Source organism: Eulemur rufifrons, chromosome 2 (assembly GCF_041146395.1).
Source record: "Eulemur rufifrons isolate Redbay chromosome 2, OSU_ERuf_1, whole genome shotgun sequence".
Lineage (NCBI taxonomy): Eukaryota > Metazoa > Chordata > Mammalia > Primates > Lemuridae > Eulemur > Eulemur rufifrons.
This window is the reverse complement of record NC_090984.1, coordinates 28,367,437-28,381,635: the sequence shown is the minus strand read 5'-3', so window position 1 is coordinate 28,381,635 and position 14,199 is coordinate 28,367,437. Positions and strand designations below refer to the sequence as shown.

Here is a 14,199-nt window from a genome sequence, read left to right as displayed (position 1 = left end):
TTATGCTCCTGGCGTGTTGTAGATGCTCGATTATATTTTTGGTCTGTCACGTATTTGTCTGATTTATTGAAAGGAAGGAGAAGAAGAGAATCAAGACATGATCACCATTACGATATGTAAACTTAGTTTCTCTTTTGAAATCTTCTTCAGGTTAGGTAAAATGGTTTTGTTGTCAAAGGGAGGAGATGGTCACTTGGAAATAAGTTACTTAAAATATTACCTGAAAATGTACATAAAATCATTAAATGTACCCTACTTAAAAATTACTGGTAGATATTGACTAATTTTCAAACTTCTTACCCCTTTGTCATTATGATAGCCTCACTTTATTCTCTTTAAAGAAACAAGATGGTTGTGTTCACATGGTTCTCTCCAGCAGGTTTGTTTTTTTCTGTCTCGTTTTCCCCACGTCACATGTAAAGCATGTGTGGCGCCTTATTTATGTTGATGACCAAAAGCATGCCCTTGCTTCCCAGTGGCGTTTTCAGCGGGTTGTTAGAAATTTGCTGTTTGATGGGGTCTGCTATTCATAAGTAGAAAGGATCCTAAATTAATTTGCTAATACTGTAGAGGGATCAGAGTTCCCTGGAAGTAACTAGTGATAACCTAGACATAGAGGATTGGGGATGGAGCAGTTTTTTTCACCCTCCTTTTTTTTCATTTTTTAACCTATGCTAGCTAGAAAGGGTCTTCAGTAAATGCTGTGGAAGGATGAAGTCAGTGAGCGAATGACTATCCTCCATTGATTGTTGGGTGCTGGAATTTCAAGGTTTTATTATGAGGTAAGCTTTGTAATGTTTCAGTGATCGGTGATGTGGGGTTTTTTATTTGTTTGATTGTTTTGAGACAGAGTCTTGCTGTCACCCAGGCTGAATTGCAGTGGTACGATCATAACTCACTGCAGCCTCAAACTCCCTGGCTCAAGCAATCCTCCTGCCTCAGCCTCCTACGTAGCTGGGACTACAGGCGTGTGCCACCACACCCAACTAATTTTTAAACTTTTTGTAGAGATGGAGTCTCGCTGTATTGCTCTAGGCTCCTGGCCGCAACTGATCCTCCCACCTCAGCCTCCCAAAAGGCAGGGATTAGTCATGAGCCACTGCACCTGGCCAGTGATGGGTGTTATTTATTTAGCAGGCACTAATATGGTACTTGCCACGTGCTAGATACTCTTCTAAGCACTTTCCAAATATTAACTCATTTAGTCCTACAAGATTGTCCTGCAATCTCATTTTACACATAAGGAAACTGAAGCACAGAGAGATTTTCCCTCAGCTGTGAGAGGCAGAGCCAGCATCCAGCCACAGTTTGGCTCCAGATTCCATTCTTTTAGGTTTTACACTGGACTGCCTGTGTACTTTATTCTGTATTCGCCCTATAGTTTTCTATCAGTAAGTACTTTCTACCTATGAATGTAGAAAGAATTTTTTAACACTAAAATCTTTTACAGATACTTCCTCAAAAAGTTGATGTTTCATTTACTGAGACTAGAGTCAGAGAAAAAAATAATCTCTTTTGGCTCTAATGAGCAAGAGCTGCATGAGATAGTTCTCTTTGATCAATTTTATATGCACAGATTTATTTTTGAAAAAAAAAGAAAGCACTGTAGAGGCAAGACTATTATGCAAATTGCCACTGCTGCAAAAGCTTCTAAAGAATTGCCTTTAGAAGGAAGTTGCAGCCGCCACTCTGCTAAGTGCCCTGCTTAGAAGGGCTGTGGGCTCCCTGCTGAGAAATATTGCAAGCAGCTTTGTCAGCTGGCTGCCTGGTGCCAGTTCTTGCGCAGCCTGGGAGGGACTTTGTGGCAGAACTCCCAGAGAGAAATGAGGTCTGCAGGCCATTCGGGTTGGACTGGACAAAATGGAGGATCACTTCCCCAGAACTGAGGTGTACTGTGCCTCTTCAGTTAAGCTTCTCAGTAGGCTAATTTTCAAGTGTTTTCAACTTTATAGATTTATTTAAACATTGATATCATATTATATACACTTTTAAGGTTTTTTTGGTAGGCCAGATTAACTTTATTTTGGTGTCATTAAGTATGTTTTCTATTGCTTAAGAGTAAAGGTTGGTAAGAATTGTTTGTATTCAATGTGGCGTTATGGGTTTATGTCATCATCAGGGAAACTTGTGTGTTGAACTCCCACCATTATGAGTGCAAGGCGCGGTGTTGCTTGTTATATATCAGAACTACATTGTTGAAAATGTCTACAATGTCTACGCTTATGTTTATTACATTAATTTTTACATTACCTCTGTAAGTATTACTAGATCCATTTTGGAGGATAATTGAATTGAGGCTCAGAGAGGTTAAGTGATTTTTTTCCAAGTCATGCATCTAATAATAAATGCAGAGCTGAGATTCAACCTAGGTCAGTCTGATTCTCCAACCCTTTTATCTTTCCATTGCAGTATATTCCACAACCTCCCATAGAAGAAACCAACTTTTTGTAAATACCCAACACTGTATTTCTATATACACTGTTGAATTATGAGTAAAAGATTATGTTATTAATACAGAGTAGAAAAGGTTTCCTAAAGATTTTTCTCCCTGGAATAGAGATTTAAACTCTGGGTTTACATTGCTGGGCTAAGTGTGATTATGAGCTAATGTTTTTATAGTTTATGCCAACATTTCAAAAATCTTTCCCAGGTTCTCATATTTCCTCTAGGATTTGCCACATGTTAGCAATAAAGAAGATGGCTAATTGTGTTTCTTTATTCTTTCTTTGTTTAGGATGTGATAGGCCAGGTTCTGCCTGAAGCAACAACTACAGCATTTGAATGTAAGTCTGGCTTGTATACTTTCTTGACTATTTCTTTCTGCAGTAATTTTTTAAAGGGTTTATGAGTTGCATTACTTTAGAAACTGACAAAAACAGATTATTTATGATTATCATATGGTACATTTAAATATTTATAAATTAATACAAGTTTAATGATGATACTTAACCGAGTAATATTTTCTTATTTAATCATATCTTGGGTGAGCATATTTCTACAATATAGCTTTAATTACCAAGGTGACCTTTATTTGCTCTTGCTCCTCATTGTAATAATGTTGCGGGACAAAATGAAACGTGTAAACTACCTGTAGGCCAATGATTATTGATAAAGAGATTTTAATCCATTGCTGTTTTAAAACAGCAACAAAATAGAGCTTTTACATGAGAATTGCACAGAATAATTCTGTTTCAGTGGGGCTTGGCAGGATTGCTAGATGATGATGGGAACACTTCGGGTCTTCAGTCCTTCCTTTCTCCTCATAGTTGTCTTGAGGACAGGGCTGGGATGGCTTGGGGACTAGAAAACTGGTTTTGACATGAACCATGTCATTGCAGGGGAGATCATGGTCTGAGTAATATTAAGATGAGAGGTTAGGCCAGGCTATTGGGCTCATGCCTGTAATCCTAGCCCTTTGGGAGGCTGAGGCGGGAGGATGACAGGAGGCCAGGAGTTCAAGACCAACCTTGGCAACATAGTGAGACCTCATCTTTGCAAAAAAAAAAAAAAAATTAGCCAGGCACGGTGGTGTGCGCCTATAGTCCTCGCTATTTGGGAGGCTGAGGTGGCAGACTCACTTGAGCCCAAAAGTTTGAGGCTGCAGTGAGCTATGATCGCACCACTGCACACTCCAGCCTAGGCAACCCAGCAAGACCCTTTCTCCAAAAAAAAAAAAAAAAAAAAAAGATTTTAGAGTTTAGTCAGTAGCATAGACGCTAAGGTGCTGAGAAGGATAAAGTGAGGGTTTAGAACTGTGGTTCCCATCTTTTTTTGAAGATGAGGGCCACTTTTCAATGTAGAAAAGTTTCAGTGTTTCCACATAATAGTATGCTTTTTTGTTCCTGTTTTTTAAGAAGATGATTACTGACAGAATACAATGGGTACCTCCTCTTTGGAGGACAATTTGGCAATACTTATTAACATGTAAAATGTGCAAAACCTTTGAGTTAGCAGATCCACTTTTAGGAAGCTATTCAACAGAAATAGCTACAGATGTGTTGAATACCCTTCAAGCAAAGTATTCATTGTGGGATTATTTTTAAGAGCAAAAAGTTAGAAGCAAAGTAAATTCATAGTATAGTGGGTTAATAAATTATAATTATCCATAATTTGAATCAGTAAACAGCAACTAAAAAGAATGAGTTAGGATTTTTGCATTGACATGGATATATATATATATCCATGATATATTATTGAATGAAAAATAATACGTATGATATGATCCCATTTTGTAAAAAGTCTAACCCTTCTCCCCCAAAATCATGTATTTATTGAGAGATAGGCTCTGAAGAGTGCCCACTGCAGTGCCTTCCAGTGGCTTTCCCTGAAAAGTGGCTTTGAGACCCAGGAGGTGGGCTAGTGGTAGATGAATGAGCACACTTTTACTCCATATACTTCCCTATTGTTTGAATATTTTTCAACAGTCATTGTTTGTTTTTAAAGCTATAAGTAGAACTTTTAATGTAATTAGTATTTTATTAATCACACTAGGATTTATATACTATAGCAAAATAGTGCGTATATCTGAAATATATGTATTAGTGTTGCAAGCTCTATTGAGATTCCTTTTACTAAACTGCTTGAGAGTGCCAGCAGTTTCATGGACAGTCTGATAGTTAAAATTTGGAATATTTACTGTTGATGGATGATGGACTAAGAGCATTTCATGGGTTATCTCATTTATTTTAACCATCACAAGATCCTCATGAAGAACTTTGAAGGACTGTTATTAGCTCCGTTTTAGTTGAGGAAAGGACATCTCTTTTAAGCAACTTACAGTCTCACAGGTAGTAGGTGATAAAGCGGAGTTTCTGGAGTAGATTCTAGAGCATATATTCTCAAACACTGTGCTCAACTTGTCCTGAGAATTGTCAAAATTCTTGAAAGCACATATTCTGGTTGTTCTTAAGCATGGCAAAAAGCAGCTTACTTTCTACTTTCTACTTGCTTTCTGGGTCCCCAAAGTGCCTTGATAACTTGTGCCTGTCTCATTAGCTTCCAGTTAGGGTTTATAATAATACTGATTCTTTTAACTATAATTATTGATGGCTTGCTTTATGTCAGGCAATGTACAAGATGACTTAGCTAGGTTGTTACTAATCTTTACATTGATTCTGTGAGGTAGGAAAATTATACCTGTGAGGAAACTGAAGCTCAGAGACATGACATGATTGTTGAAGGTGATTTCTGGGAAGTGATGGAGCCCAGATTAAGACGCATGTCTTTTTGACTGTAAAACTTGCCCTCTGTAACTAAGTGTGTTGAAAGCCTGTGAAGTGTAAGTATAGAAAAGTTGAAACCTTGAAGTTTAAGTTTAAGCTCTTCCTTTTCCCCCATGAGGGACAGCAGCTGTGTACCCACCTGTGTCTGGACCAGTTTTAGATGAAAAAACAATTAAAACAAAAACATACCCACAGACAAAATAATGACAGTCCTTAGTTTTTTAAGTTTGGATTATCATGTACTTTCTATTATAGACTTGGAATCCTAGGCTGGCTTTTTTCATGAGTGCTCTAGGGTGACTTTATTTTCTGAACCAATGGAATCTATGTATAAGAAATAGTTTAGAAGATAAAGCTTTTAAGCAAATTTACTGGATTTTGGGAGGATAGTCCAGTGGTTTATGGATATGATAGAACAACCCTGAAATAAATACTTTAATCAAAGAAATATTTATGGTAATATATTTAATGCTGAAAAGTATACCTAACACTAATTGATTTTTTATACAACAGAGATAGTGTTATACTTAGTGATATAAATTAAGCAACAAGAGAAAGGGCAACTGTCAAATTTTTCTGTTTTACATAAATATAGAGAAAGAGTTGACTGAGTAGAAAAGAGGGGAAGGGTCAGGATATTATAGATTCTCCAGTTCTGAGAAGTGCCATCTCTTTAATGAAACGACTGGTGATTCCAGGTAAGGTTAATTTCTCTGCACAAGAGCAGGGAACCCCCTCAGTCTGCCTTCTGGTCGACTGTGTGTGTGTGTGTTTTCCTCCCTCACTGCATTTTGAGTCTCTTGGTGATAGGCACCATATTTTATTCCACTCTTTCTTTCTTCTTAGTAATGAGCTTACTGCCATAGAGGAACACAGTTGCTGAATGAAATGGAACGTTATATGTGTCCATATTCAAATGAAAATTATAAAATGCACGTTATCTAAAGCTAAATGAGTAATTTGCTTTTTTGGATTATTTGTTCTGTTGTGTAGACTTGGGATATAATCGGTTGGTGGTGGACAATTCAGACTCCAAATTCAAATTCCCACATTTGACTGTCCTGGGGAGGCAGAGGGTCTGCAGTATCTGTATTCTTTCTAATTTCTATTCCTGGGGATGGTATTTCCAAGGGGAGTTAGGGATGGGTGAAAGGAGGGAGGCCTGTCACTGCTGAACTCACCTTTTGGGCTGATGGTCCTAAACCTCTGTTTCTTCTTATTCCTTTTAGGTCCTTTTTCCCTTACAGCTAGAGTGCAGATGAAAACAGTTTTTAGTAGCTAGTGTCTTTTTTTTTTTTTTTTTTTTTTTTAGTTTAGAAGGTTCAGATAAATCTTAAAAAAATTCAAGCAGCATAGAAAGAAAGCAAAAAGTAAAAGTCCCAATTTCCCCCCAATTTGCTGGTTTCATTGTTAACAATTTCTTCTGTATTTTTGTAGAAATTTTTTCTGCGCATAGTATATACTGTACTGCACTAGTTTTTCCTATCCCCACTTAATTTATATTTTAGACCTCTTTTCAACACCAGTGTGCACACATCAACATCATTCTTTTGGATGACTACCTTATACTTAATTTTATGGCTGTGGCTTAATTTATTTAACTTATTGATGACATTTAAGTTGTTAACAATTTTTTAGTATTAGAAAAAAAATGCTGAAGTCAACGGAGTTGTCTTATATCTTTTCACATTGTGGAAATAAATTTTTAGGATTAAATTCCTAGGAGTTGGAACTATTGAGACTCCTGGATTACAGGAGTGGTGGCTCACACCTGTAATCCGAGCACTTTGGGAGGCCAAGGCAAGAGGATCAGTTGAGGCCAGGAGTTCGAGACTGGTCTGGGCAATATACTGAGACCTGGTCTCTACAAAAAATTAAAAAGTTATCTGGGCATGGTGGCATGCAACTGTAGTCCCAGCTACTTTAGACACTGAGGCAGGTGGATTGCTTGAGCCTAGGAGTTTAAGGTTGTAGTGAGTTATGATCACGCCACTGCACTCCAGCCTGGGTAACAGAGTGAAATCCTCTCTCTCAAAAAAAAGAGTATTCCTGTTTTATTATCTATTAATATTACTATATTTGCTCTCTAAAAGATAGAGCCAGTTTACACTCCTACCAACAACAGTGTATGAGAAGGCCCATTTCCCTCTACCTTTACCAACTCTGGGTATTAGCAGACTTTTTAGTTAATGTCAATTTGATAAGTGAAAAAGATTATTACCATACTGTTTTATTTTATACTTCTTTAATTATAAATGAGCTTGAACATCTTTTCATTTGTATTTGGTCACTTGTATTTACTTCCTATGAACTGTTTGTCACCTTTGCCCATGTTTTTATTTGGTTATTTGTCTTTTTCTAATTGATTTAAGGATTTTCCGGTATTAAGAAAACTGATCATTTGTCGTATAGGTTACAAATATTTTTGTTCATTTATTGCTCTTTTCAGCTTGCTTTAGTCTTCTATTGTCTCTTCTTTTTTCCATAGAGAAGTTTAAAGTTTTTGCATGGTCAAATTCATCATGTTTTCCTTTGTAACTTCTGGTTTATGTCATACTTAGAAATGTCTTCCATATTCCAGGATATTGAAAAAAATATATTCTTTTTTCTTTCTCCTTTAATGAGGTTAAACACACATATTAGTTTTGTATATAAATTTGTATGTTTGTGTGTTCATAATGTGGGTTTTTTAAAAAATTAGAAGCATGCATTTTTATTACAAAGGTCAGAAGAATTTTTTTAAAATTTATGTACCATCTTCAGTTTATTTTGGTGAAAGGAGTCAGGTGGGGATCCAACTTTATTTTTAAAGCAGATAGAAAGTTTTGACTTCATACCAGTTATTGAATAATTTGTCTTTTCTCAAATATGACAACATTTCTAAGATGAAGCTAAAATCTATAACCATAAAAGATCCTGTATGTTTGCATTTCTGGGTCCTACGTATGTTGTAGGAGCTTGACATTTATATCAACCCAGAGACCCCTGCTGATTTTCGTGGGTTCATTAGCAGATTAATGAGTAAACCAACACCTGAGTGATAAAAATCAACCACGCCCACTAATGCATTTCCTGTGCATATCTGTTACTTGTGTTCTTCTGCCTGGATTTTTCTCTAGACAAGCTGTGTGAAACACTGTTGGATTGGTGCTGCTGGACAGTAAAATCTCACTGGTAACTTGAAAGAAACATTTTAAGTCTGCATAAACAAATGCTGTCTTATACCTAGAAATACCATGTGGTTTTATTTTTCCACGATACTCATGTATTCTTGATCTGTAGCTCTAAGTATCTTAACACTTGTCAAACCATGCATCTGAGTTTGGTGCAGAGAATATGGTTATAGGATAAGTATTTATTTTATTTGTGCCTTTCTTCAACCCTGACTATTTTATACTCATTGATAAAATCCTTTTTGTTTGTTTTATGAAATTCTAGAAGATGATTTTATATTTTGAGTGGAAATCTTTAAACCAATACATCATATCTGATTTTAAATTTGGCATAGTATGACCATTGAAAGCTAAATTGCAATTAAGTTATAAGTTCTCAGAGTATAGAAAACAACTATAGCTGATTACTAGAGTGATACCTGTAGGAAATATCCTTATATCCAAATAGCAAAGACCATCTTATTAAGAGTAGTTGGGTGGGAGTCCCTTTTTGCTTCAGAAAGGAGTCTAAATCATAAGATACTTGGAAAAAAAAGAAGTTTCATTTTCTTAATCTGTTGTATATGTAAAAGATAAGTGGTTGCTTATAAGCTGAACTAGGTAAGTTAGTGAAAAATTGTCATTCACAATAAACCTGCATTGATTCTAAAACTTATTTAACATGTAAGATTTAATAAGCATCCTAGAGTGTGAGACAATTTGAAGAAAGCTTTAATTTATTGAAATTTTGGCTTAAAATATTATTGATGCAAAAAATCCAAATCCTTTTTAGTCTTATGAAAGTAGTCGTTTCTTATTAGTAGTCTTGCTAATTTGTATGGGAATTAAGATGTTTAAGTCCTTTACCCAAGCTCCAGACTAGTTAGTTGTCCCTTGAGGTCAATAGACAGTACTGCTCATTTTTGAATCACTAGAAATCCTACCATAGTATCTGGCACATAGTAGACACTCAATATGTGTTTCCGGAATACATGAATAATTGAAGGAATGAAGTAATAAGGACAAGCTTTCTATATTCCATTAATCACCAAATCCTATTGTCTCTATCTTCAGAATTTATCCAGCATGTGATGAATTCTCAAAACCTCACCTTGGTTTAGGCTACCATCATCTCTCACCTGGAGTGGGACAGTGGCCTTCTAACTGGTTTCCCTGTCCCTGTTTTTGCCTCCATAGAGCCTCTTCACACAGCATCCAGAGTGATTCTTTTAGAAGTTAAATGAGATTACCATACTTAAAACCCTCTATTGATTTCCATCTTACTCAAGAATAAAAAGCCGAGTCCTTAAAATGCCATACAGGGCCCTGTATTTTCTCATCTGCCCCCAACCCTGTCCCACCATTACTTCTCTGAACCCATTTATTTCTTTCCCTACCTCTCATTCTGTTCTAGCCACTCTGGCTTCCTCTTTGTCCCTTGAATATGCCAGCCACTCCTGTAACCATGGCCATTGCATTAGTTGTTCGCTCTGCCTGGAGCACTCTTTCCCAGATATCTACATGGTCTAATCCCTCACCTCCTTCAGTCTCTCTCCACTAGAGTGTATGCTCCACGAGAGGCACGGTTTTGTTTGTTTTTTCTTTTTTCACTGTTACTCTTCCAGTGCCCAGAATAATGCCTGCCACATAGTGGGCACTTTTATTTGCTGGAAGGAGGAAGAAAGCAGAGAAATAAGGAAGAATCAAGAGGAGGGAGGCAGGGAGCCTCGTGGATATGAAGATTTGACCATAGAAACTGTAGCCTCTAGTCCTGCCCAGATCATCAAACTGCACACCCGAGAAGGGCCTTAAACTTGACATCTTTTCTGGTAGTTTCCTGTGGATGTCTTTCTAACCTCTACAATTATGTTTTCATTTCTTTTCTCTTGCCTGGGAAAAATGCCTTTGCTGTAGTTCTAATTGACTCCCACCTGGCACAGAAGGAGTGTGACAAATGACATATAATATATTGCCTTAACTTTCTGTTGCTCTTTGTAAAAGCGAGATTGTTTCTCTTTGAAAGCCCTCTTGAGCCCCTGTCACCACAGTGGGTGGTGTTTGGCCGAGAGCTCTCCAGAGTCTGTTGCTCACTCGGGAGGCTGTTCAGACCACCCTTTACCTGAGGCTGCCTTTCCTCCTCTGTTGGGCCTTTATGTTCCTCTTCTTGGTTTTTCTTTTGGATTGTATGTTGCTTCAAATAAAATCGCTAACAACATATGGCCTGTTATGATTCTCTTTTCCCAAACTCTGCCATTTTGTATATTTGTGACACACTGCAGATTTTGTGAAGATTGCTTCATAATATTTGTTTACCATCTGCTGCACTCTATTTGGTATCTTGCTAGGATTTTTTCCTCCATTTTAAGTGACATTAACAAAATCCAGCCAGTACGTAGACTTTCTGGTTCTACTTTTGCTTCCCTAATGTGCTGGAAAATCATATTACTATGCTCCAGGCAACTAGAGAAGCCTGGAATTCTCATTGTGAACCAGTGTATCAGATCTGTTTCCCCCACCCTCCCTTTTCTTGGTCATATCCAGTAATGCTTTTTTGGTCAGATGGCAAAGAACCTCCATGTATAAGACAGAAAAAGTTCAAATTATTTTTCTACTTCTTTCTACTTAGTACCACTACTTTTTAGTGTTCTTCACCAACATATGTGTACTTTTGAAACTCTTTGTCCCATGTTAGTTTTTATGATTTATAGTTCCAGCTACTGTAATTTTTATAGCTAATCCAGTTTGATAGACAAATATCCAGAATCTTTGCTAGATGGGCTATGTCCAGCTTTTCGTTTAGAAAAATGGTTTAGATTACTGTCATACTAAATTGCTTAGTATGTATTTCTGCTTTCTTACCCTTCACCAACTTCTCATATCTATCAATTCACTGTCTTTAAAGAGAAGTGCATTTTTACTTTAAATGTTAAGCTGAATGGTTTGCTCTTAGGCAAACCATCAAGGGGTCAGAGAGAGCTCAGAGATTTTGCCTTTTGGCCAGAACCCCACCAGTCTTCTCATGGGTGTGGTTAGTTTTCCAACTCAGTCTCCTCTTGGATAAGAACGAGTCTTCTTTAAAACAACTAAGCACAAATATTAAAGAATCAAGCAGATAGTCCCCCAAAGAACAGTTTGTAAAGAAAACCAGTGCCTACGTAAAACTAAGTCTTCTATTAATCCATAAGAACTATTAATCACTGCATCATGTAAGTCTGATTTTATCCCCAGGCTTTATTAGAATGCCTCTTTCAATGTATCTGAAATCTTTCTCTTGGAGTCAGACCCCTTATGGGGTTGCTCTAACACTTTACCACCAGGTTGGCATCAAAAGCTTTTGGCTTCAGTTTTCTGTCCACTTAAAGCAAGTGCCCTTGTAGTGTTTCATAGCTGGTTTTTATGGAACTGCCCTATAAGAAATTATTCTGGTAGCTAACTTCCCTCTCAGCTTTTTTTTTTTTTTTTTCTGTCTGAAATAATCCCTCAAGAGATTTCGTGGAAATCTAGAATTCTAGACTATTTTAAGTAGCCTTAAAAGGTTCAAACCCTGGCTTTGAGAACTTAAAGAACTCTCTCCTCTTTTTTTTTTTTTTTTTTTTGTTCTTGATTTAGAGAGATTATGATGCAAATGATCTTTCTGGAATCTGTGCCCTCTTTAGAAATTATAAGGTTTTTCACTAAACCTATTTTAATAAACTATAAGCACCTCCCCATCCCACGTGAACGATACCTTATTGAGGTCTTATGTGTATGGAAATTTGAATATAAGCAGTACCTCCGCAACCATCATCTCTATAAGCTAGCTGAAGTGCAGAGGTGAGATTTATGAAGAACCACCTCATTCAGACTGGAAATTGGTGTTTTGTTTGTTTGTTTGTTTTGTTTTGTTTTGGCCAAGTTCAGGTCCTCGTCAAGAACAAATCATTTTGATCTGTATTTAAACAGAATTTGACCTTGGTTTAAAGCAAAAGTGTAAAGTGCTTTTCATGTGTGGTAATATGTAATATCATATCCTTTTATACTCTGTTTTGTCCCTCTCCTGTATTTTTAAGAAAACTTTAGACTTAGCCTTGAAAATGTTAGTTTTTGGAATGTATATAGAAACTGTTTTCTTCTCTTCCTACAGCTACAATGGCATTTCTCCCCCAATTTGGCCCCAGAGAATCTGTACCCAAAACGAAAGAAAGAAAGACAAAGTGTTAGATTCCTCTGTAGTTCTTTACATGTGAGACATCCCTCAGAACTGTGCCTTCTTTGTTGTTCAGAGTGGCCAGGGTGTGCCTTTTACAGTGAAAATGCAACTCTTGGTAATAATACTGGTAGTGACTCTCAACAGCTTCTAGCTATTTAGACAGTGTGACTTGATTCTGAATCACATGGAATTGGGGAACTCTGTGGGAGTGAACCAGGATCCAGACAGTGCTTTGGAGAGAAAACCTGGGTGAGAGCTGTTGGCTTGGTCACCGTGTGGGGCTGGCCCAGGTGTTGTTTTCCATCATGCTGGCACATTGCTGTTGGCTACGGGGAGAAAAGGGAAGTATCATTTTGCTTGGAAATAGGCTAATTGGGAGCAAGCACAAACTCCCTCCTAGGGTCCCTACAGCCTGGTCACCAAGCAGGGAGATACCTTTAAAACTGCAGCTGTGCCCAAGGAAGGATCTGTTGACTTATGGTGGGGGAAGAACCCTGTGTCGAACTGAACTCTCCCTGTCCTTTCAATATGTTCCCAGAGCGCGTTGTGCAGACTTATTCTCTTCATGATGAGAGATTTGTCTGCTTCTTTAGGCTCGGGATCAGTGTTCTCCACATCTGGTCAAATCAGCAGTTGTATGCCCAAGACTGAACAACAACAACAAAAAAATACCAATTGTTAACAGGTGTACCAGAGCTGAGGCTTCCTGCCAAGAGCCTGCCCTTCCAAGTTGTCTACTTGGGAGGCTCTGTATATTACTCAAAACGTTTTTGGCATTTTTCTTTCAAATGTGCATTTAGAGTCTAACACATAGGCTTGTTCTCATTGTTGACAAATCTTTATCTTTAGAAGGATGAAGGGGCCAGCTAAACATTTAGAAATAGCCAGAAGTCATTCTGAGTCCTGTCTGGCAGATGGTGTGGCTGGGTGACCAGGCCAACAATTCCATTTTGGGTTAAAAATGATATCTGATATTTTCATGCAGTTTATCTTCAGGTTCTGAAAGCTATTTTGAAGGGATATTTCAAAATGCTACTTTGGATAAGAGAAGTATCATTGTTTCTAGATGTGGCCTCCTTGATGATACTTATTTAAAACTTATTTAAAACTTAAATCCTTTAAATATTTATTTAAATACTATAAATAATTTAAATGCTTATTTAAAACATATTTTTAAGACTGTTAGATTATTTCAAAATAGCATGAATCATCATTTGAAGCTTGTTATGGTCAGAGAGCACCCAAAGCAAATGAAACTGTTCAGAAAGAGAAAGAGAGAGTGCCGCTAAATAGAATGTGATATGGAGGGACTTGTGTTAGAGCTGCTTGGCAAGTTAATCTTATACTAGGCCCCAGGTTCTTCTGTGAAAAGGGAATAATAATAATGGTTATGATGTCCACATTGTAGGACTGTTGTGAGGTTTTAAAGGAGGAATTGCATATGAAGCAAAGGTCATGGTATCTTGTGTATAGTGGTGTTCATTAAATATTAGCCATTTTTATCATGGCCACTGTGACATGATAGATTGCCTGGGAGGAAGAATGGAGAGAGAGAGACGGGCAGGGGGCTGTTTGAGAAGTTAAAGAAGTACTGATAGTAGAACAAGACTGGCCTCTCTTTGGGTTTTAAAGTTCT

The 14,199-nt window shown here is 37.3% G+C and overlaps 1 protein-coding gene across 4 annotated transcripts in view; it reads left to right on the top strand.

Moving 5' to 3' along the window:
* The window catches only part of MAP2K5 (mitogen-activated protein kinase kinase 5), a 242,706-nt gene that overhangs the window by 3,280 nt on the left and 225,227 nt on the right, over positions 1 to 14,199 (top strand). For all 4 annotated transcript variants that reach the window (XM_069458451.1, XM_069458445.1, XM_069458436.1 and 1 more), the window contains exon 2: positions 2,735 to 2,783. In XM_069458451.1, the coding sequence (XP_069314552.1) occupies positions 2,735 to 2,783 (49 nt within the window). The remainder of the gene's footprint in view (positions 1 to 2,734; positions 2,784 to 14,199) is intronic.